The sequence below is a fragment of the Oryzias latipes genome, chromosome 16 (assembly GCF_053564925.1).
Source record: "Oryzias latipes strain Hd-rR chromosome 16, Olatipes_Hd-rR_3.1".
NCBI lineage: Eukaryota > Metazoa > Chordata > Actinopteri > Beloniformes > Adrianichthyidae > Oryzias > Oryzias latipes.
Genome location: NC_136252.1, coordinates 20674026 through 20701263, shown reverse-complemented (window position 1 = coordinate 20701263; position 27238 = coordinate 20674026). Strand labels below are relative to the sequence as shown.

At 39.0% G+C, this 27238-nt stretch overlaps 2 protein-coding genes across 6 annotated transcripts; one reads left to right on the top strand and one right to left on the bottom strand.

Annotated features, from left to right (window-relative positions):
* The first annotated feature begins 3 nt into the window (after positions 1-3).
* erp44 (endoplasmic reticulum protein 44) lies at positions 4-12168 on the top strand. Its single transcript, XM_004077868.5, has 11 exons — positions 4-190; positions 2258-2330; positions 2758-2797; positions 3050-3165; positions 8093-8277; positions 8372-8487; positions 8575-8749; positions 8884-8995; positions 9071-9212; positions 10377-10479; positions 10555-12168. Exons 1-11 carry the CDS (start codon positions 131-133, stop codon positions 10657-10659), a joined length of 1227 nt encoding a protein of 408 aa, XP_004077916.1. The 5' UTR covers positions 4-130; the 3' UTR covers positions 10660-12168.
* On the bottom strand, positions 12012-23375 carry stx17 (syntaxin 17). 5 transcript variants are annotated; one of them, XM_078932623.1, is made up of 8 exons: positions 23194-23358; positions 21683-21741; positions 21376-21586; positions 21221-21286; positions 18042-18350; positions 17095-17145; positions 15237-15323; positions 12012-12934 (listed from the first exon to the last, which is right to left on the bottom strand). In XM_078932623.1, the coding sequence occupies exons 3-8, from the start codon at positions 21496-21498 to the stop codon at positions 12692-12694; spliced, it is 879 nt and encodes a 292-aa protein (XP_078788749.1). In that variant the 5' UTR covers positions 21499-21586; positions 21683-21741; positions 23194-23358; the 3' UTR covers positions 12012-12691. The 5 variants fall into 5 exon arrangements, with proteins under 5 accessions (XP_078788749.1, XP_078788748.1, XP_011483531.1 ...); XM_078932622.1 differs by lacking the exon at positions 21683-21741 and adding an exon at positions 22932-23008 and having other exon boundaries at positions 23194-23324; XM_011485229.4 differs by lacking the exon at positions 21683-21741 and having other exon boundaries at positions 22932-23375.
* Between the last annotated feature and the right edge of the window lie 3863 nt (positions 23376-27238).

The following is a 27238-nucleotide window of genomic DNA, read 5'->3' as shown; positions in this document are numbered from 1 at the left end:
AAGTAGGTCTGACGTTTCCGTAGTCACCGTGAGATTGGTTCGCCGTTTGTTTCTTGCACCGGAGAAGAGCGGCGTCGAGACGTACTAGAAAGATTTGGGCATCTCCCTCCTCAAAAACCTTTACCATAAAATGAAACAATTAATCCACTCTGCCAATCTTAAAATCCACTCCATTACGACTATCTTGCTGGTAAGCATCATATTCTTCATATTCGGACTTGCCGTCAGCTACCAGATGAAGCTAATGTTAGCCAAGTGACTTCTGCTGAGGTGTTAGCATTAGCTAACCGATGAAGGTCTGTGGCTGGACGCTTAGTGTTTGGTGTGGTAAGGGTGATCCTCAGCCAGCTCACTCACTATAGGTATGAGAGATAAAGGGAACTTTCAACGAGGAGATATTTTGACTGGATTTATTTATTTTGTTCCAGACTCTACTCTTAGTGTGCTTTGTCAACGTCGTATAGGCTGTTTATGGTTTATATAAAATGCACTTTTATATAAACCATTACGGAGCTGGCAAAAGAGAAGTGCTTTGCTTCCATTTTAATTTTGTCCCAAAATATGGTCCATTGAAAACGTGGTGTATCATCATGTAGTGAACATCAGTCAACATTCAGCTATCTTAGCTCGTTTCTAGCACAAACTAACTTGCTAATTGCAAGATGGGCTTGCTTATGTATTATTGTTTGCTTCGTTGCAAAATGCCTAGTGGCTGCTGCACACACAGAAAGTTATTCGCGAACTCTGCGGTTTAATGTGTGACAGTGTTTGATGGTCGCCGGTTGGTAAATTCCTCTGTTGTGGCTAATTCTCATTGGCTGACAACCCGGAAGTGAAGAAAGCGCAGGTCGGCCTGAAATGAAAACTTCTTGCTGATCTGCCAAGCAGTAGAGTTTACTGGTCTGGAGTTGACAAACGTGTAATTTGAGAAGCTCTGCAAAAAGTGTGTGCAACCTGGAAAGTTGAAAATGCAGAACTGATGGTTATGGTGAAGGAGAGGTGCCATTTGTGTGTGATTGTCCTGTGTTTTTTACTTTAATTAATTTTTTAAATTTTATGGCTATTTTATTTGCTTTTATGTAAAGCGCTTTGTGCTTTCAGTTGGAATGAAAGGTGCTATACAAATAAATAAAGTTGGAGTTTGAATTGATGGTAAAACATAATACCTGAACGATAAAGACAGTTATAGATGAAACCGTTGGGCTTTTAAGCAAACAATGAAGCTGTCTTTAAACAGTATAAATTCTTCAAGGATGGTCACTTTGTGAATGCTTCACTCTTGTTATATCCTGTTTGAAGAGGATCTTTAGTCACCACATGTCACACAAGTCTTTTGTTTGCTGTGGTCTTGCTGCTTTGTGTCTGAATGCTTTTTTTGGCTATGTTGTACTAAACTTTTGACAAAGTATGTTAAAAAACACAACAAAGAGGGATTACGCAGTCCAGTTTGTTTTTACCTTCCAAATGTCAAAATAACTTTAATATTCCTATTTTAAATATTCTATTAATTGTAAAACCTTTGTTGCTTTTTTTTATTTTTAGTTCACAGTTTTTGTCAATAGTCTTTTTATTCTCACTGACGGAGACTGGCATTGTTCTACGTAAAGAAAAACTCATTTACACACTGTAAGAATTTTTTTTAAAACATATTTTTGTGACGCTTATACCATAACTTTTTACTTGTAATGAAGTATACAAGCAGCTCATTTCTTAAAAAAATAAACAGTATTCCAACAAAAAGGTGAATTTACTATAAGACTCAAAATTTCAGTTTGTCATTTTACATGCATGTGAGTTGATAATATGGTGAAAGTTCTGTTCACATTTGCATGTGCACACACTCACAGGTTTCCTGTAAATAATTGGGCTGTGTTGGAAATAGGTAGCTCCACAGGCAGAGAAAAGGTGACATTGTTTATTGTATATTAAGCTTGTGACTAGTATAGAAAAACGTCAAAATGAGGACCTGGAGACAATGGGGAGTCAACAGATCTCTGTCCTGCTACTTTTCCTAATGACAGGTTTAGGATCAGATTATATCCCTGCTGTTTTATGACTAAACTTTTCTAAAGAGCGAATAACGTACACTGACTATGGGGGATGATTTCCCCCATTTTCTTGGGGCTGATCTAATCTAATGGCTGATCTAATTTCTGCACTTCCTCTGTACAAGTTGGTGTAAAGCAGCTGAATCATCCAAATGATTGTCTGTCTTATGTTTAAACTGCCAGCTCATCTAACTCCTTTGTGCTTGTAGGTAATGGGCCTCTCTTCTCCTGGACAAGCAGAAATCGTCAGTTTGGAATCTTCAAACATTGATGACGTCCTAAGTAAGGCGCTACAATTAGCTGATCAGTGTGGCTAAAACATTTTTAGTCAGATGACTATTGTTGGGCTATATAAATAAAATTGAATTAAAATAAATAATTCATGTCATTATAATATTGTATGAACTACTTTAACATTGCATATTATGTTCTTACAGGCATAATTTGCTGCCCACATAAATAATTTAACGAGAACTTTTTGACAGATCAGTATTGGATTGTTAGATCATTATTTCATTACGTTTAACATTTCTCGGAGTAAAAAACGTTTAAGTACATTTGATGATTTTGTTTTCTGATAACCAAAAACCCCAGGATCTATGCGTACTACAGCAATTAGTTTTTTAGCAAACATAGAATTTTTACTGTTTTACTGAATGTTTAGGGCTTGTATACAAATAATTTTTCCTGTTTGTGGTCGTCCTTACAGATGAAGCTGGGGTGGCGTTGGTTAATTTTTATGCTGACTGGTAAGGTGTTTTTTTATTTATTTATTTATTTATTTATTTATTTAATTTGTTAATGACATTTATAATGATTTTGAAACCTAATTTCTACACAGTGATTTAACACTGACTTTGTTTTGAATGGAGGTACTGATAGTTGTTTGCCAAATGAACTCTGAAGTCTTTTTAAAAATGTGCTTTAGCGAAGTCAAGAATCTCTATGTAATCAAACTAAGTCGAGTGTTTGAAATAGTTTTGCTGTCAAACTTTCCACAGGTGTAGGTTCAGCCAGATGCTGCATCCAATCTTTGAGGAGGCGTCAAACATCGTGAGAGAGGAGTTCCCCGATACTAAACAGGTGGTGTTTGCTCGTGTTGACTGCGACCAGCATTGTGAGTTTTACCGAATAATTTCGTCCGTTCTGTCTCACTTCTTTGTAAAACACAGACCTGTCCCTGTTGTTGTGTCAAAACTAACACATTCTAAATGAGAAGTATAAACTAACGTTTTTGGGCCGAATTCCCAAGACTAGTCTGCTTTATGTAGATTTCATTCTTGGCATCCAGCTGAATTTCAGGTTTCTCAGGGTTCTCACGTTGTGACGTCACAAAGTGAAGAACCGCGCTTTTCAGGAAGAGTCTGCTCTGCCAGCACCGCCCCCAGGCTAACACACACACGCAGTTTCTCTGCTGAGCTAGCGGTGTTTGGCAAAAACTCTTTCCTTTCATATTCACAATATGCACATCCATCTATGCAAAAGTTCAGATGCTGTTTGTTTTTGTGGACGACACATCGAACCGCTGCCAAGGCCGGCTCTAGGTTGACGTCATGAAATGGGAGAGAAAGCTGGTGTCTCAGAGATCCAGTCGTCTTACTTCTGAGTAGTAAATGAGCTGCAAAAATAACTTGTATTTCATTCAAAAAATCGTTCTCTAGTGTGCCAAGGGTAATATATTATCATATATATGGGTATAGTTTACTCTGGAAGGCTTGGGAAAAGCATGATATAGGCACTATAATGTGTTTGTGCATGACACACCTGGGGTTGAAGATCCCCAATCCACCTTCTGTTCTCCATGAACATTGTCATCACAACATTCTGATCAGCGCTTGGCATTTGTGCTGTAGTTTCATTCTTTTAGAATCCAGAGTCCAGAAAATGAAGAACTACAGCATAAAAAGACATTACACTTAAATACCAAATATTCTGGCATCTAGAAATTGAAAGCAGCTCTCGATCATGGTGGTTGATGAGCCGTTTTTGGCTCTATGATAGATTTGCTATGTAGATCACATGTGTCACACTCAAGGCCCGGGGGCCAAATGAGGCCCGCCATGTCAGTTTATGAGGCCCGTGAGAGCGTAAAAGTTTTTAAATTCTTAAAATAAAAAATTTCTTTAGTTGATTACATATTGTTTATGTGTAGCTGCTGTTGTAATTATTCTATGTTTTCAGGTCTATATGCAGACAAATTGTTGTCATCAAACCATCAGATGGATGCAAGGCTGTGTGGAGCCTTTTTTTGTAAAACGTTACACATGTAATACACGTTCTTTCTAGCTCAGTTTTATGTTATTTTTTCTTTATTCATTTGGACAGTTTGATTGTGGGTTTTAACAACCGGACAAAATTTTAAAGGATTAATGCTGGAGTAACAAGCAAACATGTGTTTTCTATGCAACTGTAATTCTCACTTTAAACAGTTATAAATAATGAGTTTTTTAACATTAAGGAATAATTACATTTATTTTTCATTACATTTAGTTACATGTATATATCTGGCCCTTTGAGGACAACCACTATGCTGATGTGGCCCTTGGTGAAAATGAGTTTGACACCCCTGATGTTGAATGACAATAAACAATCTTTGTAGTTTCTCAGACGACAGATTCCAGATAATATATAGTTGCTGATAGTTACTTGAATGAAGTAACATTTGTTTGAGTTGCTAGATCTTTAAATCAACTACGTTTTAGAAATGGTTCTACAAACACAGTCTTACAAAGTAAACTATTACTTTACATGTTGCTGTCAGTTTGTGTGTTTATGTGACTACATAAGCTACCAGCTGTTGTCTAGAAAAGGCAAATGCAGCCCTAAGACCTGTTTAGTTTCATTTTTAACTTTAATACTTTAATACGTAGTTGTAAATAAGCTTTGTAGTTGAAATGTAGGACATTAAATGCAAAACCGCACACGGGTGTGCACACACAGACATGCAGGGGTTTTGCTTTCACTTCCTGCTTTTCCAACGAAGCATTCATATCTTTAAAATAATACATGTGGAAATAAAAAGTTTTCAAATGTTTTTTATTTTTACAGAATATTCCTGTAGACAAGCATAAATAATGGTGTGAAATGAATGTATGTTATTCAAAACAAATGAAACTTTGAAATAGGCAATAGCTGAGTCAAAAAAGGATGAAAATACTACATAAAGCAACAGTACAAACTTATTTCACATCCGTTTCTTTGGAACCTTAAATATTTACTCATCAACTCATGCAGAAAAACACACGAGCTTGCATTTGCCAGTACTTTCACTAGTTCAGTTTTTCATATCTGCCACCTGCATGCTGTTTGAGGCTAAGTGGTGGCGAGTGGAAGACTATCATTTAAATTAGATTGAACAATGTCAGAGTTGGATACCATTGCTTTAAAGATATGTTTATCAGCTTTATTTTTTTTTTAGCAGAAATGTGTTGGTTCATTCTATCACATGCATAAGACCTCAAAGACACATCCACTTGCCCTAAACAGTAGATATGTTTGTAATTATATCAAAACCATTCTTCTTATCAATTTAGTTCATCTCTGTGTAATTATATAAATTTCAACGTAGCATCTACGTAGCAGCATTTCCGCCTTCTGCGGACCTCCTTCAGACTTTTGTGTGACTGCGGTTGTCATGGAGGCAACACAGCGACAGAAGGAGGCGTTGCCTTGGGCACTCCAGAATGAGGCAGGCGCACGAGAGGGGATGCGCGGGAGAGGAAAAAGGAAGGCTGCTCGGCCGGCTTATGTGCTCTCGCTGAGTTTTGAATGAGGAAGTGTTTGCAAACGTTGTGCTGTACTAACAGTCTTATCCAAGCAAAGAAATAAACGGCTTCTAGCTTGTTTTAGAGCAACGGTGTCCCGCTTGATTAGTTACCGCTTGCGTCCCGACCGGGACCGGAAATAACGAAGCCTGAGGCTGAAAGGTACGACGCTGATGGGGCTCCAGCTGTCCTCGAACAGCAAAATCAGCGCACAAAAGCACCTTAATAGGTCATATGATCTCAGTTGGTGGTGTTCTGGGTTGACGTCACTGACGTACGACTCGCATTTACTGGGGAATATCCGATCTGTCTGCTCACATGGCACACGCAAATGCACGTATCCGATTCATATCCGATTTATTTCCACATATGAATGAGGCCTGAATCCATGCGGTTTTGTCCTGCTTACACGTTCACCGGTCATATCCGATCTGTGCCACATGAGAGGAATAAATCGGAATTGGGTCACTTGAACCATGCAGTGTAAATGGGGCCTTACAGATCTACAGCCAATGTTTATGACTGATTTGGTTTATAGCTCGCACTGCATGTGACCATTCTTTCATCTCCTTTTTCCTGTTGGGCCTGTTTGCTGGATTGTCAATAGGTATGTGAAGGTGTATTTAAATTGAACATCAAATTGTTTAGTATCATAGCCTTGTGAATTAAAATTGTGTAAAAGTGCTTTGCTGCACTAAAAGGAGAAGTGTGGTTGATCAGTGATGTTGGTTTAGAGCAGGACTCCAGGCCTCGGGGGTAGGTGTTGCTGCATGTTTTCCAGATATTGGTGCCTCTACTCACAGTTGATTACTTAAATCAGGTGTGTCCAGCAAATTAGAACATGCCAGAGCAGGGTATGTTGGAAAAAGGAATGCAGCCTTCAACCCCAACTCCTGGTTTAAAGACATAAGGGCCTTGCAGAAAAGACAGCCGGAGATAGCAGAGCTGAAGATGTTGAGGTTGTCTTGGAAGTGGCTAGGATACATTAGATCAGGAATGAATACATCGGAGGGACCGTTCATGCTAGATGTTTCGAAGATAAATTCAGAGAATCAGATGGAGATGGTTTAGGTGTGTTTAGAATAGGAGTGTGGGTAGAGTAGATGTTGGAGTTAAAAACTACTAGGAAGGAGGCCTGGTGGGGAGGACCAAACAGGAAGTTCATGGATTAGTCAGGAGGGCATGAGGATAGTTGAAGAGAGTGAGGAGTATTTGGTTGACTGATTTTTTTTTTCCTGAAGGGTTCAGCCAATAAAAAGGAAACCTGCTGGATGTCTATTGCTGGAAAATATGTAGCTTGTCATCCTGGAGAGAGTTTGGATACAGAGATGTATCAAGATTGTGCAAACAGTGGTAATCCCATATCTCCAGTCTGTGACCTAACTCTGCACTTCAAGAAGGCAACAATAACTGACAAGTTAGGAGTTTGTGGAGTTTAAGAAGATGGAATGGCGTTCCACCAGCATTTACCTCAATACCTGTGGGATCAAGGAAAAGATGCTGTCTGTCTGCGTGACCAGGCTGACCTTAGATCAGGGCTGCTTGAAGAATGGAAGCCTATCCCACTGCAATGTGTGACCATGCTGCAGCTGTTGTGCCTTTTTATGGTTCTATGAAATATAATTGTCGAATATGAAATGGTTAAATTGCAATAATCTATTCCACGAAGCGAGATGTGACAGCAGTATCAGCCGTTTGGCCAAAAGAGTTTTCCCGGTGCAACACTGCAATGAAATTTTTAACCAAACAAGCCATTAAAAAAAAACCTTTTTGTGCTAAGTTTTATTACAAGGACCCAATAAAAGCCCACGTGTCTTCTCAAACTGTATTTGATGCACATATGCACACAAAGATGCCCGTTACTCCAAAGCCCGGGCACAACACCACCAGCCCTTTTGAGATAAAGCAAATTAAAGAGAATTATTGATGACCTGCAAACTGTTTGAAGACTAATGACAAAACTGCTGCTTCCTGTGAAGACTGTAGGCTTAGAGACTCCCCACGGAGAGATTGACACCTGCCACACATACACACACACTCATTTAGTGTGTGCAGAGAGAATATTTACTCTTGGCGGGAGGCCGCTTTCATGTGGGAGATCAGAGCTCAGAGCTGACTGAGGGCAGCCTTTGCAGACTAAGGTTTAACTGCCATCTCTGCCACTGCTTTGCTTCTCATCCACCCATCCCCCTGTGCTCTACTCCTCTTCTTGCTCTTCATTAATTGATTAGTCTTTCTTTGCTTAAATCCTCCTTCTCCTTTTTCTGCTTCCCGATGCAGCGGACATTGCTCAGCGTTACCGGATCACCAAGTATCCAACTCTAAAGTTGTTCCGCAACGGGATGATGATGAAGAGGGAATACAGGGGTCAGAGGTCAGTGACGGCAATTGCTGACTTCATCCGCCAGCAGCAGGTCGATCCAGTAAAAGAAGTACACTCGCTGGAGGAAGTTATTTCAGTAGATGTAAGTGTTTAAAAAAGAACACTCTAGTAGACATGCCTATTTAATTAAACAATAATTATTTACCTTCTTATTTGTTTTCAATTCCTTTTAACAGAGAAGCAGGAGAAACATAATTGGTTTCTTTGAAAAAAAGGACTCCAATAACTATCACACTTTTGAAAAAGTTGCGAACATCCTTCGAGATGACTGCACATTTTTAGCTGCTATCGGGTAAGAAAACCCACGCCTTGATCCAGATTTGCACCCGTCATCTCCTCAAGGCCGTTCTACTCACAATTGAGTTCTTCCTTTTTGCAGTGAAGTATCAGCGTCTGAGCGTTTCAGTGGAGACAACGTCATCTACAAGCCTGTGGGTGAGAGCGCCCCTGACATGGTCTACCTCGGCTCCCTCACGAACTTTGACTTGTCCTACGCATGGACGCAGGACAAGTGTGTTCCTCTTGTAAGAGAGATCACCTTTGAAAACGGAGAGGTTTGTAGCCGGTTTTCAGCCTTACTGACTACATTTTGAGGGTTGGTGCATGTAGTAACACTGTCCATCTACTGACTCTCAAAAGAGCCAAATGCGGTTTTCCTCAATCTTTGGTATATTTGTGTCCTCTCCAGGAGCTGACTGAGGAGGGACTCCCCTTCCTTATTTTATTCCACGTTAAAGAGGACACCGAAAGCTTAGAGAAGTTTCAACATGAAGTAGCTCGCCAACTCATCAGTGAAAAAGGTACGAGAGTGACTTTTTGTAGTATTTCTTGTAGCACTGAGTAGAAGTAGGGCTAATGTCTTGTGTCCTGCGCAGGGTCCATAAACTTCCTTCATGCAGACTGCGATAAATTCCGACATCCTCTGCTCCACATCCAGAAAACTCCAGCCGACTGTCCTGTCATTGCTATAGACTCGTTCAGACACATGTATGTCTTTCCTGACTTCAAAGACCTCGCGTAAGTATGCAGGTTATTTGAATGATCCCAACAAACTTGTTACAAATCAAATGGGAAGATTGAAGAGTAAAAATGTTTTAGAAAATACTTCTCTCTTGTTCGTTTTTATGCAGCACAAAACTTCCCATATAAAAATGAAGCCTTCTCACAAATTCTCAAAATTCAATGTAATTATCCACATTTTAATCAGTAACACGGGATTCTCTTGAATATTTTTGAGACATTATTGCCCAATAAGCCACATAATAAATCACCCACCTGCATGCGTAATTGTTCATAATAGAATTTCTTTGTCATAAAATAAAATGAATTTTGTTGCACACACAGGCTCCATAATCCACTGTGCTCCCGACAACGGAGAAATGTCACACCTCCTAAAATCTGTCCTTTATGAATGGGCCAGGACACCGGAGCTAATGTGACATGATTTGGCACGTGCAATAAGTGCTAAACTAATCCAGTCTAATCTAATTTAATCTTATTTATTTCCCACCACCACTTGGCCTTCCCCACTCCCATTGCAATCAGGGCCTGATCAGATAGACAGAAGCCCGGAGGACTGACTAGCCCTCCACAACCTAATTACATCACATCAACATTGCATGTAGCACACAGCTTGCAATTACATTAGCACAGGGTATGTTGTGTATATATATATGTGCATTTTTGTTTGCTAGTCTGCTTTTTCCTGAAACATGGGATTATGACCGGTTACCAGCAGTGCCTCTGTGTTATGACAGTAAACTTTGGTCTGTTGTGAGTGACAACGCTGAGCAGAGCAGATCCGGATTTTGATGCGTATCGTTAGCTGACGTGTCTAGATGGGACTAAGATCTTTTGCTGCTTGAAAATATATGTTCTTTCTCATTGTAACACTTAAATTGAACTCGTTGACTGAATAAAGCAAATGCTTACACTTAGACAACACTTTGTGGGAATATTAAATTGTTAATTGGATGGTTTGCTTTTTTCACCTGCAACTTTTTTTTAGACTTAAAGGAAGCAAAGACGTTTGCTGCAAGATTGTTTTCTAAAAACTCCCAATAGGTGGGATTTTGACTCAAATTAGGCAGGGATTTTTCTGTTAGATTTGATTGGTTAGGATATCCCTCTGAATCCTAGTAGATGGTCAACATTTAGATACATGTTTGTGTTTTTTTGCAGTGTTCCCGGTAAGCTGAGACAGTTTGTTCTGGACCTTCACTCTGGTAAGCTTCACCGGGAGTTTCACCACGGTCCAGATCCGACAGATTCCACGCCAGGACAGGTCAGTGGGTAGAATGGGCTCCCACTGTGAGTAAGGGATTTTTGTGATGGTAACACATTTGATTTTTCTTCTTAGGAGGAAAATGAAGCAGCCAGCAGTCCTCCAGAGAGCTCGTTTCAGAAGCTAGCGCCCAGCGAGACTCGCTACACTATTCTCAGAAGGGACCGGGATGAGCTGTGAAGGAAACAGCCTGTCGGAGATCCTGGGACTCAGTGCCACACGCCGGGTTAGGAGGGGGTTAGGGTTGGGACAGGTTAGCGGTACAGAGCAGTGACCCCCTTATTGGAGATAGAGAAGATGAGGATGACGAAGAAGGATCAGAAGAAAACGACATTAACAGAAGAGGAGAGTGCAGTCCACAATACAACCATGTTGGAATAATCTATATTTTCATAAGTCTTTCATATAGTTTTTACTTTGATTTAAGAGGAACAGGGATAAAAGAGAAAATGTTCTCGGCCTGTGTGATGGGAGGGTATTAAGACAAAAAAAAAGTTTACTTTTATTTTTTTGATCTTGTAAATATGTTTGTGCTGCATTGGAATCACATTATTGGTCTAAATTAAAATGCACAGTTTTCTTTATTTAATTCCTTTTCATTACTCTTATGTCAGAAAAGCAAAAGGAACATTGTCCTCACTCCATTTGTATGGTTTTTAAACATGTGGGTGGTCCTGCTTGTCTAATGTGTCTTGTTAAGTCTCACCGACCCTATGGGTGCATCTCAATAAGACCAATTCTAGTCTTAATTCATTTTTATAGCACAAGTTTTGACAAATATGCATGTCTGAAGTAGCTTTACCTCCGTATCTTCTACTAACACAAAATGTTTAGAAAGTACTTTGGAAAGCCTCAACTGTTGCAGCTCGATACAAAAGATAAAGCAATTTCAGCGCCTCCCTCCTATTGAGATGCAACCCCTTCCCTCCTTGACCTGTTGGTATCACGGCTGTGGACGCCATCTCTGACGCTACTTATGGGTTATTTTTTTTTTTTTTAATAGTTCTGAACTTGAACAGATTCCAGTAGTCTGTCATCACCAGTGAACAGGAACTGTTTAAGTGTCCAAATGTTGAGTGTTTGCTTTATGTCCTCAATGGAACACGTCAAAGCAGCAAAGTTCAACTAAGCCAGAAACACAACCAAGCTCTTCATGAAGCCTGGTGGTGGCAGCATCATGCTGTGAGGCAGATCCTGAGTGAGTGACAGCGGAAGAGGCGGACAGAGCTCCAACCCTTCTCACCTTTAAATATCATTTTTAATAAGCTGTAACCTCAGCACATTGTTTTTGTTTTTTACTTAAATCATTAATATGCCTGCAAACAAAAAACATTATTTTGACCCAATTAGATGTGAAGAAACTGATAAAATGATCAATATTTAAAGGTGAATTCTTTTCATTTTCAATGCTAAAAAACTGTTTGTGTTTAATATGATCTTGAAATCAAAATGGGAATTTATTCTTTTTTTGTGGGAAAGTGGAGGGGGGGGGGGGGGGGGGCAAATGGTGAAAGATGAAGTCTGAAGCGACATGTTTGCAAACCCATGTGTATTGTTCCATCCAGCACCACAGACACCTGTGACATAGCAGCCCACTTACAGAGTCCTGATGGGAGTTTGATGCTCTTTTAAAAACGGTCATCTCAGAGAACAACGGGTTGACAAGTACATTAAAAACCATTTTACAGATGTTGTCTTATGCGTTTTGTTTTTAAAAAAAAACAATCTTTTCAGGTATTTCCTGTTTTGTTAGCTGGACAGCACAGAGACTTCTTTGATTTGATGAAATACAGTTCATTAAGATGTCTGAACATTGGCACTTAGTGAGACTATTTTTTGTAGTACTATAAGAATAAGGTGTTAAATCATAAAGCGGCATAATCACTGTCCTCATATACACCATTACAGCCATTTCAGTTCATTTCTACAGACAGGAATGGAGGCATTTGTAAACCAAGTAGATTAGTAATCTGGAAATAAGTGAATATGGAATATTACTAAAAATATATATTTTTTGGAGACACATTTGAACATTTTAGTAGTACTCTAGTCAGTTAAAAATAAATAAGCTGAATATCTGAAGTGAATGACACTTCATATATATTTGGCCTTTTCATTTGAAGTTAAGGCTGTAGTTGCTGGACAGAGCTCAGCATAAACGTTCCCTCTACCGACATTTCCCAGCTGTCATTGCTGCTTTCGGTTGGTGGGGTCATTCATCCACGCCTTGCTGTCCTTCGTGCGGCGGCTCCGTCACTTGCTTCATCTGTTTGTCCACTTGAGCTCGGCGGTTCTTCTGGACCAGGTTGCCTCCAGCAAAGCCCAGGGCGCCCCCTCCGAGGGCAGCAGCCACCCCAGCCACTTTGAACCCAGCCAGCAGGCCAAGCGGCCCTCCCAAAACGCCGCCCAGCAGCGCCCCAGCGACCGGCAGCACCGCCAACTTGTAGCCCACCGCCTTGCAATCCAAGGAAGAAGAGACATGTTAGTGGGATTCAACAAACGGGCCTTTTCAGAGGCGTTCTGCATGCATGTATCCCTTCATGATCACACATCAGCCCACACCAGGTGGAAGGAAAAAAGCCACACAAACAAGCCTGCATCTATAAACAGACGCTTGCAGAGCGCCATCAAAGCCTTTTCATTATCTTCATATAGGAGAAATCAGAGAGATGTGGCCTGTGTGTTATTACAGCTGTTATCATCAGAGTCGAAGGTGCTCTTTGCTGATGGCAATTAATGACTGATTTCCAGACCATCCTTACACACACACGGAGACACTCACTTGATTAACACCTCACCATTAAATTAACGTAGTTCAAAAGCTGGCATTGCTCGTCCCAAACCCCCGTGGCAGTTGAGGGAATTTTAATTTCATCTGAGCGGAGTTAAAAGGAGTCTGCGTATGGTGGTGAGGAAACTGGGGGAGCTGTGTGGCTACGAATGTGTGCATTTGTGTGTAATGCAGTTTGACCTGATGACAGATTACAAGTGTTCAAACATGTTGGAACATCTAACGTCCTTCTCATCTAGTTTATCTCGTTGCCCCTTCATCTGATGAGCAGCCCAACTCATCCAGCAGTGACCTTACAGGGAGGATGCCCTCCTGTTTGCCTGGCCATGTAGGTACATTTCATTAACAGAAGAAGAGATTTTAAATCTATTTAGAATACATTTTATAATTACTAAACTAAAAGTTTAGCTCGTTATAAATGTAAAAAAAAAGCTTTTTCCCTCGAGGCAAAATAGCCAATTCGCATTTTCTTTTGTTTGTCTCAAAAAGTCTAAAACCACATAGTAAAATACAAATTGAAAAAAGACATTCGGAAATAAGTATTTTAGATTTCAATATTAAAAAAGAACTTCAGTGCTTCTCGAGAGGAAAATGTTTGGTTAGTTTGGGTTTATTCATCCAGAATTTTGTAACCTAAAATATTTAATTTTAAAAGGTGTAATTTTCTGTCAGAAACAAAACAATAACAACTTTTAAATTATTATTTATATGTGTGACCCAGAAAGGTTTACAGGGGGTTAAGAAGATGGATGGATGGATTAATGATCCATCCATCACAACTGGAATCACTGTAACACAAAAAAGCAGATATTATGATGTACAATAAAAAAAGGATTTTTTTTTGTTTTACACAATTTGAAACTATAAAATGCAAATGGTATAAATAAAATGTGTGTACTTTCAATTACAAATAGGAAAAATGTCATTTTAATCAAACAACTAAAATAATTTAATTAAAACTGAAAACAGACTATAAGAAGATGTTTAGATTCACCAAGTTTTGTTTCTGTTTGTGTTTTTTAGCGCTAAACTGACTAAATACGATGGAAATATATAGATTTTGTCACTGGAGCATTTTTCCACATATTTTTTCATATACTGCCAATTAATTTTTGTTTAAGTATCAGCAGCTAAAAAGAAGGTTAATTTAAAAAGTAGTTTCTTATTTTTATGAACAACATTTTGGCCACGAAGGTGAAAAAGTTGTTTCAAAACGTAACCCTCTTACAGTTTTGTTTGTGTACTTTTATTATTGAAACTGCTTTTCTGTGTGTTCTATTCAAATATTGTAAGCCAAAACAGAAAGATGGCTTCATTCTTGAATCTGAAAAGTATAAGGTCATAGTTCAAAACATCAAACGGTGGCAGAAAAACCTGTCAAGACCAAGAAAAATGCTGTTCCTAGTTGTTGCTCTTTAACTCTGGTGTGTTACCATTTCACTGATAACAGTCTCCTTTCTTCACATCTAGTTTCTGCAGTGTGGGGGCGAAACGAAACTCGAAAATAAACTGTAATCTGTTTTGTAGATTCACAGAGGGACACCTTTAACAACAGAGCAAGGCTCCAAAAGAAGTGGGGAGTCCTTTTGCATATTAGTGACAAAAAGTTCTTGTTTGCAGTGGGCAGCAAGTTCTCCACTGGACCCAACTAACAACAAAACCCCCAGAAAAAAACGATTACACAGTCATTTAAACCTCTCCTCAACAATTGCACAACACACACACAGACATGTAAACCCCCCTCTTTTCCAACCTCTATCACTCTCCCTACCCTCCGCTTCCCTCCTCGTCTCTCTATTTCCTTAATTGCAGCTTTCCTTCGTATTTGGGCGGATCAATAGGGACAAACGCTGTGGAATGGCTGGGAGGCAAAGTGCCATCGATCTCCCCATCTCCCAAACACCCCACGCACACGCATCGGATCATCGGCACATACACACACACACACACATTCGAAGATACACACCTTCCCCAGGCTCTTGGTTCCCTCCTCCACATTGGTTGAGGCTGTGTTGATGTTGTCCTCGATGCTGTCAATCTTCTCCTGCTGGGACTGAAGTAAGGGGGTCAGACTCGCAAAAGCGCACATTAACGCACACTCGCATTTGAGCGTTTACTGACATGATTTTTGGTGTGAGTGTGGGGCACCAGCCACCTGTTGGGAACAAAGATTGTTGTTTTTTTACCTTCAAATCTGTATTAAGTTAAAATGTGTGTGTGTGTGTGTGTGTGTGTGTGTGGAGGACACAATCAACACAGATTTCACAGGGGGTTAGTCGTACACTGAGAAAGTGTGTGTGCATGCGTCTAAATGTGTGACATTGTGTAAATCTCATGAAATATTCAGAGTGGCAGCTGTCTCTCTCCATATGAAGGTTGGTTGGACACAGTGACCAAACAAGAAGCACTTTCTCCTCTTCCTCCATTAAAAAAACCCAAAAAGCAAAAGTAGTCTTTGTCTCTTTCACCGGCTCTCCTCTGATCAAAAAATCAATTTCCCAAACTCACATTTTTATTTACTTCCCTTCATTTTAAGTTCATTCTCGTGGGAAAAAAAAACTTTGTTCATAGTGTTTAAAAACCACCTGCAGAAAAAAGATGAGCATCCTCATCTCTATACTCAGCTGTGCCCTTGTCTTAGCTTTCAAGTTGTACTTCTTCTCTATAGAAAAGAAACAATAAATAAATACAATTAAAAGAAGAGGAACATTTTTACACTGCACTTCAAAAACGAAATCTTAAAAAACGTAGTTTCAAGCAAAAATGTCTTTTAAAAATAATCTTATCAAGAACGTTCTAAAATAGCAAAATCAACTGTAGTTTAGGAAAACATGCCTTTGTGACTAGTATTTTTTCTGAAAATAAGAATACTTGGTAAGACCATTCTTCTTACCCCACTGGCAGTTTTTTCCCCTAAAATTTTCCAAATTGGAATTTTTTTTCCCCAATTCTTCAAATTTGAAGATTTTTTGACTTCTTTCAAAGGGGGGCTGTTTTTGCAGTCTGGCAGTGGTTATTCTAGGAAACACATGGCATCTCTGCTTTTAAAAGAGCTTAGAAAGAGAACAGCATTCTTAGATTTATTTGGAAAATACCTCTTCCCTTAATTTCATCTCCTTTTATTCAGAGCAAAAAAGGAGCAAAAACTCTCACTTTTTGAGTAAGAACCGTATATTCAAGAGTGCTTTATTTTAGTCGGAAGACTCCAAAGTAAAAAATACAAAGAGAGGGAACAAACATGACGCATAAACAGAAACAAACAAAAACACAACCACTCACTCAGTGTTTCCACTGTGGTTGTATTGGTCCCTAACGGCGTCTTTCCCCCTTGAGACGCTATAACATGTCTATGCTCTTTCTGCAGCCTCCTCTGCACAAACAAACATCTTCACTCTCTCCTTCACTGCTACTCTCCCTCACTCCCTGCTTTCCTCCTTTCATCCCTGAGGACAGAGTCATAATCTGAACCGTCTGTTCTCCACCTGCCGGTTGCATCCCTCGGTTCCCTGGCCTCCCCCTCCTGTGACAACCTGCTGTCTTCTTCCAAATCCGGTCCCTCCTCCCTCTCACTTCCTCCTCCCTCTCTCCCCTCGTCCTAGTCGAGGGCCCCTCGGGCCCCAGCAGTTCTCCTAAGCGGATCCGTCCCACCTCGTCTCAAAGGAACCTTAAGCAACTCCACCACAAACGCACACTACTTCATGGAGACAGTGTTGCCGAGCAGCCTCTGTGTTTGTTCACCGGGCAGACATGTGCATACAGAAGAGCACGCACTGTTAGAATGGGACAGAGGCAAAAAGGAATTCTCAGTGACTGACTGTACTTACATGGACGAGCAGAGAGAATTCGGTCACCAAGCTGCTCAGCTCCTTCAAGTCCTGAGGGGAGGGGCAAAAGGGCAATTAATTCATAATTAATAATAATATCTTCTTACAAGACAGAAAGAGAGGGCTTTGACCCATGACTGTTCTGTTTATCCATGTTAAAACACATACAGGTCACAGAGAAGATTAAGTAGCAAAGGAAGAAAAGAATTGAACTTGTTTCAGTTTGAAATGGTCAGTCTCTAAACAGTTCATGAAATTCAAACTGTGCCTAAATTCATTAAAGATGTTTTTATTGATGCCATGCTTGGATTTAAAAAAAAAACAAGAAGGAGAAGTTATGTAAAATGAGCAAATAAAACCCAGGAACTCACGTTATCCTGCATCTGAAAACTCTAGTCTAAAATCCTGATCTAGTCTAACAGTCTAAAATTCTTACCCTAGTGGTAGATTTTCTTTAAATAAGCAAAACAAACCTGCCAATGTGTCAGGAATTCTTATTTTAAGAAGACATTTCTAGTCACAAAGGCATGCTTTTCTCAAACTAAAATTATTTTTATTGCAAGACAGAAAATAAAACAAATTTTTTTGAAACAAGGATCTTTTAGCTTTCTAAGATGAGGTTTTCCAGAGTAACTTTTCTAACACAGAATCTAATACTTTATAATGTTTTTGTTTGTTTTAAGAGAAAAAAATCCTGTTGCTCTGGGTGATCTCACATAATAAAACCTCTCAGTTAAAGCTAATCTTTCCTACTTCACACGGCGATTCCTTTTTATTCCCCCCTAAGGAGAAGCAGGGAGTTGAAATAGAAGGGCTTTTACATGAGCAATGTTACATCCTGACATCTAACCTTCTTTAAAGTGAGTTGGGTTTTAAGTAATGAGTGCCACTACCCAACTAGCAAGACTGCACATGAAGCAAAAAGTTCAGAATCCAGCCATGCATACCCCTTCAAGGTTATCCCAGGATTCCGCTGCATTCTGATCTGCAGGGATTTCTGGAAGGTGGAGCTGACTTTGCCTTCCCGACTCTGCTTTGTCGCCCTCGTCATTAACGCTGTGGCAGTTGCTGGATGCACATCCAGGCTGCCGCGTAGTGAGCGTTGGTGAAGAGTCAGAGTGCAAAAGCAGAAAGTCTCTCGCGGCAGCTGAAGCTCTGTCCCTGACCGGCCTGACGAGCACGTCCAGAGCCGCGGCATCCTCCGCACGGACCCGGCCACACAGCTGCTCCATCTCTCTGATGTTAGCTCTCAGTTGCTGAGCGGAGAAGCAGAGGTTCTGTGTGAACGTTTCAGTGGGGTCGAGAAAATAAGCAATAAGGCATTTCAAAAGAATCATTGTGCTTGATTAAAGGAGAGACAAAGAGAAAACCAACATTTGTTTAGGGGTAGCCACCAGAAAAAATAGGTACAACTAAGAGATCAGGCCAATAGTCCAGCGAGAACTAACCTCACGCAACATAAAATCAAAACAAAAATGAATCTAGCTTTTAGAAAAATGGCTGCACAATTCACAAACAACTTACCTTACAGCAATGGCTTGCAGTAACAAGCTGAATATTATTTAAGTGTGAGTAATGTGGAATTTGTGCACACGTGTGGGTTGATGAGAGCTTAATCGGGTTTAGATATGAGGCTGGGGAACACAAGAAATGCCCTGAGGGTGACAGGAGGATTACATCCCAGCCACCGGCCCTACAGGCCGCATGACCAGGACTCAAGGGGGCGGCCCGCTGCCAATAACGTATTCTACTAATTACAAAACATAAATAAACATATAAACATATCCTTACATGCAAAAGCTATTAAAAAAATAACAACATATGGGAAGACAAAATGGAGTAAGGCCACAATCAAGAAATCATTAGGAATAAACAAAAATTAAATAAAAATAAGTGTTTTACTATTTAGGCTCCAGCAACTCCATGACCCCCAAAAGTGATGTAGCGGGTAAAGATGGATGGATGGATTTCACTATATTTTATAAACGATTTTTTTAAATATATACATATCTAAAGCATATATCCCCTTTTTTCCTGCTTTTATTTGTAAAACACTTTGCGTTTTTTTACCTGTGACGTGTTTTTGCTTTTTTCTACGCATAAAAGGTAAAGCTGGGGATTGTTTAAAACTTTTTCTTTTTTTATTTATTGCCGCTTTAGAAGAAACTACAGGATTTTCATTGTATCAGTTCATTATAGCAGTGTTCACTCCCTGTCTTCAAGAGCCAGATGAAGATGGATGGAACCTGGATTGAACCCCTCTGGTCTAACACATAGGTTCTAGTACACCTTTTTCAGGTTTACGTTATATATTTGTCACCTGTAAAGTTGATGACTACATTTGGATCCAACACGCCTGAAGCATCTGCAGAATTGTACAAATAAAGAAACAGAAACCTATCCCCAGGCTCAGAATGCAAGCTGTTGCTGAAGTGTTGAAGGTGAGACAACCTGGTCTTTTTGAAATTCTTCTCCTGGGCTTTACGTGCCGTTACACAAGAGGGGGAAAAATATCAATTATTGCGTTGGGTGAGAAATTGGAATCCATCTAGAGGGACAGTGAAATAAATACAACCTATGCATTAAAATATCAAAAAAATGTAATCAGGGAACAGAGAAAAAAAGTTATTTATGATTCCATCCGTCAGTTTGTGAATAAAAAAACATAAACTCTCTCACACACACGCACACACACACGTTCGGCCACAACTAAAGTAGAGGCAACAAACCCCTACTCTGGATTAACACCATGAAGACATGAGAAAGCACTCTCTGTGCGCCCCTGAGGTTTGTGGGGTGATGGTGAGAGGATAGGTGTGTGCCTGTTTAGAGTTATTTCACGTTCAGAAACACGGTGGCTCCCAGGCAACAACATCCCCTGAGGTGTTTCACACCAACCATGTGTACAAGCATGCAAGTACTTAAACACAAACACACATCTTTGAGGCTTAAAAAGGCTTTTTCCTGCCCAGATTTAAAAAATATATACATTTTTTGGTTTGAAAAATATTTGTAAAATCCTTTTATTATAATTTTGTTGTAAGTACTTTTCAGTGTTGTATCACTTCCTTTGCATCAGGTCTGCATAAGCTTTAAAAGTACAAAGAAAAATGACAGCTGCTTAGATTTGCTGCATGATCTTGAACTTGAACTGAGAATTCTGGGATGTTCTGACTTCCCAAGCACATTGACAGGCAATGTGTGTGTGTGTGCATGTGTGTGCGTGTGTCTGTCATCATGTTCATCATTATGTGTAGTGATTTATGAACTTAAAAATAATACCATTCAATGATCCAGTGCAATCATGTTAATGTGGTCCAATTCAATTCAAATTGATGTTTGAATATGGGCATTTGTGAGCACAGATATCCATATCAAACTAAAGGTTTTCTACAGTGAGATCGATTTTATGGAACATTAAATACATTTATGAGCTTGGAAATTGCGAAGCATAACTGAGTTAAATTCTACACAAAAAGGTTGCATCCCAACAGATTTATATGGTTGGAAACTCCTCCTCAATTTAAAATAAAAAAGTGCCTGAACTAAACGGAAATGTGAAAAAATGGTAGGGTAACTCTAAAAATGAGTGAAATGTGAGATTAAATTAAAACCTTTTAGCATTTAATTCTTAAAATATTTTGTTGAACTCTGTTCATGACAGCTGGACTAACTCCTATTAATGAACAGCACAAGGTACATCCTAAAGCTTTTGAGACCGCTGGACTACTTGATTCATTTATTTTTTGACAAATGCATTTTACTGCAGACAAACATCATTAATTTTGATTCTTCTTGTGTGACATATTTTATAGGACATTTGAGTGTCGGTCTTGACTTTAAATTACTTCCAAGACATATGATTGACTCTTCATTTGTTCTCTTGGATACTTTTTGCACCTTAATGGATAAAGGTACCAGTTTGCTGGCCTGACACCAGCCTTTGATCTTTCAGTGAGAAAAACATAAGAAAATCAGAAAATGTCATCTCAAGGCAAAGATAATTTACAGATGAACAGGAAACCTGTACAGACATGCATGCTGGGAAATTTAAAATGTAAACATCCACCCTTTATTTCATATGTTTACATACGGTTTTTGATTAGTTTAGAGAAACTAGTTGTACCTGAACAGTTCTGCTGGCATTAATATGCTCCTGATGGAGGCGATCCCATTGCTGGCTATGCTGGTACTGTAAATATTAAGGGGGGGAAAAAAACAAACACTTATACAACTGAGCTTTGGATGTGATCCTACGTCCAACCAGGTTTCAGCCGTCACCTTAAGTATGTTACTGTGGTGTTTCTGTAGCCGCTCCAGGTCTGTGGGTAGAGCCACTTTAATGAACTTGTGGATTGGAGCCTCCAGGCGCCTCAGTGTCAGCTTGTTGCCTTCCTCTGCCATGTGTCCTGCTGCGTAGTGCCCACAGCCAACACCTTTGTGCAACTCAAGACTCTCCACCTGCTCAGCTTTTTCTCACCGTGCCCACACACTGTAAATACCAGGAGAGCAGGGTTTTGGTAAATGTACAATTCAAATGGATAAATGAGTTGATACAAGCATAATAGTGGAGACATTGACACTCAACTTTGGGAGGTTTTCCTCATGGCATTGTCCTGTATCCATTGAGCAAAAACTAAGTCAAAGCTGTTACAGAGAATAAAGGCTGAATGTTGAACATACACATTTTTGTATGTTTGGTCATATTATGTGACTCCTGTAGGTCTATTTTATACATAGGATTTGTAGCAGGAACCAAAAATGCTGTTGATGTTTCCCAAACTACCACTGGCTGGAGACACTCTAAGACCTTAAATAACTGATTCTGATCTCGAGCCTTTCCTTTTCTAAACTCTGAGACATTCATTGGAAAAAAATAACTATAAATACCCTGTGACTTTCCAAAGGGATTCAGCAAGTTTTGAAGGTAAATGGATGGATATAAATGTTCCTCTCATTTCACACATATAATTAAATCAGTAAGCAACCTTTCATTTTTTGTCCATAGTCTGGGTAAAGTTAAAGTCACATTAGTTGTAATTGACAGGTCAGGTAGAACTGCAAAGATGGGTCGAATCAAACGCTGAGCGTCAAGCTTGATTGGCATTGGGTCCCAATTTTTAGGCATTGGTGTGGCCCAACTGTGGATACCAAACCTATAACTTTCCAGTTTCAGGAGTAGTGTGACACAAGAGATGCAGTAGTTCAAACTCATTTCCTGGATGTGCGTAGTTGGTGAAGAACTGACTTTAGCAGCTTTCCAGTCTTTCCGAATGCCTCCCAAATTTTATCTGCGTATCTTTTTTTAAACATTTTTTCCCCCAGTTGACTAACAGTCAGTGTGCTTGAAAAAAGCACTCTTTGAATCTCCTTGTGCAGAGGATCTGTGTCAGTGATCAGTTTCTGAACACCTGTGTAGTTCAAAGTCTTCCAAATGATAGATGACCAACTGATCTAGATTGACAGACCTTTTGAGGTGTTTAAATTAATTATCAATAAAGACTGTGACAGTCACAGCGGTTAATATGAAACTTTTCAAAAATATTCACATTTTATGTAGATTTGAATATGGGTTTTCATTGGCTGCAAAATTTATTAACCATTATTCCAGATGTTCGAATTTATTGAGATACATATGATATGAATAGTTCGAGACCCAATTTATAAAGAAGAGGTCCATTTGTTTAGAAATCATGAGATACTCTGACAACTCACTTTCCCAATAGTTGTCTTTATGAATTATGTCGGCTTGCGACCCACCTAGTGCAGGTCGAGTTAAAAATACATTTTTACGTTTAGCGAAACATGTTTTCATAAACGAAACATAATTCCATTACCTCCGTTTACTTCGGGCTGGTCTCAGACAGGAAGTGATATTGCATCACCGTCAGCTAACTCACTAACAGTACAGTTGCTGACACACAGTACGTGAAAAGTTTACCCGACAATTCAAAAAGGCAACAAAAAATAGTAAGCTTCTATCACGTATTATAGTATTAACAATACTGTAGCATGTAGGCAAAAATGACGTCATAAGATTAATAAAAAACAAGCAGCTGTGTAAGGCAACTTAACATAATTGCGGTTCCTTCTTCTTACCATTAACAAAACCCGTCGACGATATGATTTTCATCTATTAAATACCGTAATGACCCATCAAAAAATCTTAAATGTAGTTATGCAAATAAATGAAATACGTTTGAAGGTCTTTGTCGATTTTTGCTCTTCTGACAAGTTGTTTGTAAACAAAATCCTTCCCAGTGCATCTACGAAAAGTTTCCGACCTCAAACAGCAGTAGTGCACACATCTGTTCCCCACATTCAAAACTTTTCATTTTCTTCGGGGGAAAAAATTTAAGAATGTAAAAGCTTTCTGTGCCCTAATAATTCAAAGTTTTTATATAAATAAATAAATAAATAAATAAATAAATAAATAAATAAATAAATAAATATATATATATATATATATATATATATATATATATATATATATATATATATATATATATATATATATATATATATATATATATATATATATATATATATATATGTTTTTTATAATTATATAAAAGAGAGCATTAACAATATATATATATATATAAAAATTGGGGACAGAAATTCCGTGTTGTAATTATGCAGCAACTATGAAAGCTGTTTTATCAATGCCTAAAAATAAAGTTTCCTTTACAAAAAAATAAGAAGAAGCTAAGAATCAATTTTCTCTAATTGTCCTCAATCCATAGGCTCAATTATGTATCCACACAGAAAGGACAACTTGGCTTGTCTGTAAACATTTTTCATCTTTATAACATATTATATGCTATTTTCACAAAGCTGCAATATTATGGATGTTGTAATATTGAGGACAACATCTATCTATATTAAAAAATTTACAGCTATTTTAGGAAAAGCGTGATAATGCTCTCTGTTAAAATTAATAATAATGGATTGAATTTTTCTGTGCTTTTCCAGACGCCCAAAATGCTTACACAGTGTATCTATTTATCATTCCCTCCTCATTCATACTTGGTGATGTTAAGCTGCAAATGTAGCGGACTGACAGAGGTGTTGCTGCCAACACGAACACGTGCCCACGTCCCCTCTGACCATCATTCATACTCGTTCACACAGCAGTGGAGCCACGCTAGAGGCGGGAAGGTGAAGTCTCCTGCCCAAGGACACAACAACAGTTGACTGGGAGAGTGGGGATTGAACCGCCAATTCCTTCGATCATTGCTCGACCTACTCAACCACCTGAGCCACTGCTGCCTAATTAGACATGTTTAAACCTTTCCTGACACATTTTTTGGAAAGTTATAGAAATGTACAGAGTTCATTGTACAAGAAGTTTTGTGGCTAGGTAACATTTGGTGCCAGAGGTGGGTGGGGTCTTTGCATTTAGTGTTTTACACAATATTTCCGAACTGCGGATCGTTGCCCTATGATACATGAAATGTGAAAATGACAAATGAAACTGTGGGACATTTTAAAATGTGACATTATCATGACAACCAGACAGTAAAAAAAAAAAACAAACCAAGCAATGTAAAGCTCCAGGTAATTTTTATGAAAAAAAACTCAAAGCAAACATGCCTCACAGTTTACTCTGTGGCTGATCACTCCCGTGGAACATTTCATTAAGTGAGATATTTTTGCCTGTGTTGACTTAGGAAGACCGAGGAAGACAGAGAATCGGGGTTCCCCCTCCTTTAGTCTGAGATCACTCTGTGTGAGTGGGCCTGTCCCATGTTTCCACTTATCTTCTTCAGCACTTTTTACCTTTGACATTTAGGCCAACCCCCACACACTCTTTTCCCCCAGCGGATGCTCCACACGAGGGGCCACAGCAAAAAGCACAGTCCCAGTTACAGGGGATTTCCCCAGGTACTAGCACATGTTGTGAGTCTGTGTCTGTGTGTGTTCTGTCCACTCTCAGGGGACTCCCAGACTTGCAGACTGAGGGGGAGGAACAAAACTGACAGCGAAAGTTTCAATAGCATCAAACATATTTTTCATCGTGTGTCTCCTATCAGTTTTACTATTAAAAAATGGCCGGAGAGTTTTCGTTGTTTTGAGCTGAACTCCATCACAATCACGAGAATCAACAGGTGGAGACTGAATCTTTAGGACTGGAATCCAAGTTTTCAGGAAATGAGTGGATGTAAGTCAGTGTAATGTCCTCTAATGGAACAGAAATACTCCCGTGTACACAGATCTAGGAGTGCTCAGGTGTTATTTGCTTCAGACTAATCCAGGAAGTTTGACAGCAGGAGTGGAAACCAGCAGGGAGCTCCAATCTCCTCCTGATTCTTCCTATTTTTGTGGCAGGTGTCATAAGTACATTCTAATGTCTATGTGGAAACAGATTTCATAGCAGACACCTTGTCATAGAAAGAGAGGCACAAGTATTACTAAACATAAGTGTTGAAGTTTCTTTCCTGTGCTCATTTGAGCGGTGACAGAGACAAACTGAAACAGCAAACTCTGTTCATTATGTCATTAACACTTTTGGGTTTTTTTTCCACAGGAGATTACAGTTTTCTGAAAAACAACCTAAATTTCTGTCTTTTTGTAACTATACAAGCACGGCGGGCACAAATGTAAGTCGTACAGAAGAATTATTTGGAGAGAAAATACATTTTTTGTACCCTGCACTATTTGAGAGGTTACTTCTGAATTCATTATTGTTGAGATGCAAAAAAAGAAGCTTATTTGAGTTCAAAAGAGAGGGCGAAAACTATAGTTTCAAAAATAGGTTTAGATGCAAAATTTTCCCAAACAAACAGTCTTTGGAAAATGTTAATAGGGTGCTGATAACAGATTGACTGTCAAGCAGATTTGTGATGTATACAGTAGTTGTAGAAAAGCTGCTTAGTTTTCTAACTGACCTATTAATACATATTAATCACTGACACACTGAATGATCCGAATTAGAGATAGCAGGCCTATGTTTACATTTTTTTGTCTCGGGGTGGGATTTTTTTTAGTTGCTTTTAGTCAGTGGCCAGTTTTAGTCCCTTTGTTTGGAGCAGGTACATGTCTATCAATATAAAATAAAATAGAGAATAGACTTACAGGAGTTACTAGTTTACCAAAATAAAGTCAATTTTCTTCATACTCACTTCACCCTGGCTCCGACAAGTCCAAAAACATGGTAACTGTGGCTCAGCAGTGAAACTCTGGCATCACTGCATGACCAACTGCAGCACAGAGTAATAGCATTGCAACTTTGTGGTTCTATGGAAAAAGTACCTACAGTAATTCAAGCTCCACTCGTCTATAATCAGAATAGAGTGATCACAAAAGACTGAATGATTTTAGATGTAATATGGAATTTTTGCCGGTTTACCTTAAATTGTCACCTAAACTCTACTACATAAATCTAAATAATAAAAAAATACTTAACTATTATTACTACTTATACTGGACCATTTTTGTAGATTTTTCTGAATAATCCATAAGTAAAATTAGATTTGAAACAAATTTGTAGAAAAAAATTTAACATTTTCTTTTTTGAAAAATAAGTAATTTCCTCTTCCTGGTATTATTACAAATTAAGCATCCGCAGCCAAACAAATAGCCGCTTTTAATGAGCGTGCATAATTGTTATGTGTGTTCTGATAGGACCTCTAATTAAGACTCAGGGTATCTGCTTCCCGTCAACATGGATCGATAGGGTGGGAGACTGACAGCTTACTGTGCGTGTTTCTGTGTAACCGTGCAAAATTAAATGTGTATATGTGTGTATGTTTTCCCTCTTCCCCTCCTTCTTATGTCATTTTAATATAAATTTAAGTTTAAAATAGAAAAGGCAAAAAAATAAATGCACATGGTTTGTCAATGCAACCGCAGATGTAAATTGTACAATATAAAAGCATGGTGGAAATTGTCATTTCAAAAATATTAGTGGATTTGTAATAAAATTGGGCATCCACTGTATATTTTTGTTCTCCCTCCACTCATGAAAATGGGTTAATTCACGACTAAAGCTGCTATCAATGATCTGGCTGCTTGAGTAAGTGTGCATGTGGTAGTGCTCTCGATGTTGTGCAGGATGGCAAGTGAGTGATGGCAGTGACAATATAGACGGCATGTGCTGTGAAATGTCACTGCGGCGATCGATGCTGTTTAACGAGGCTGG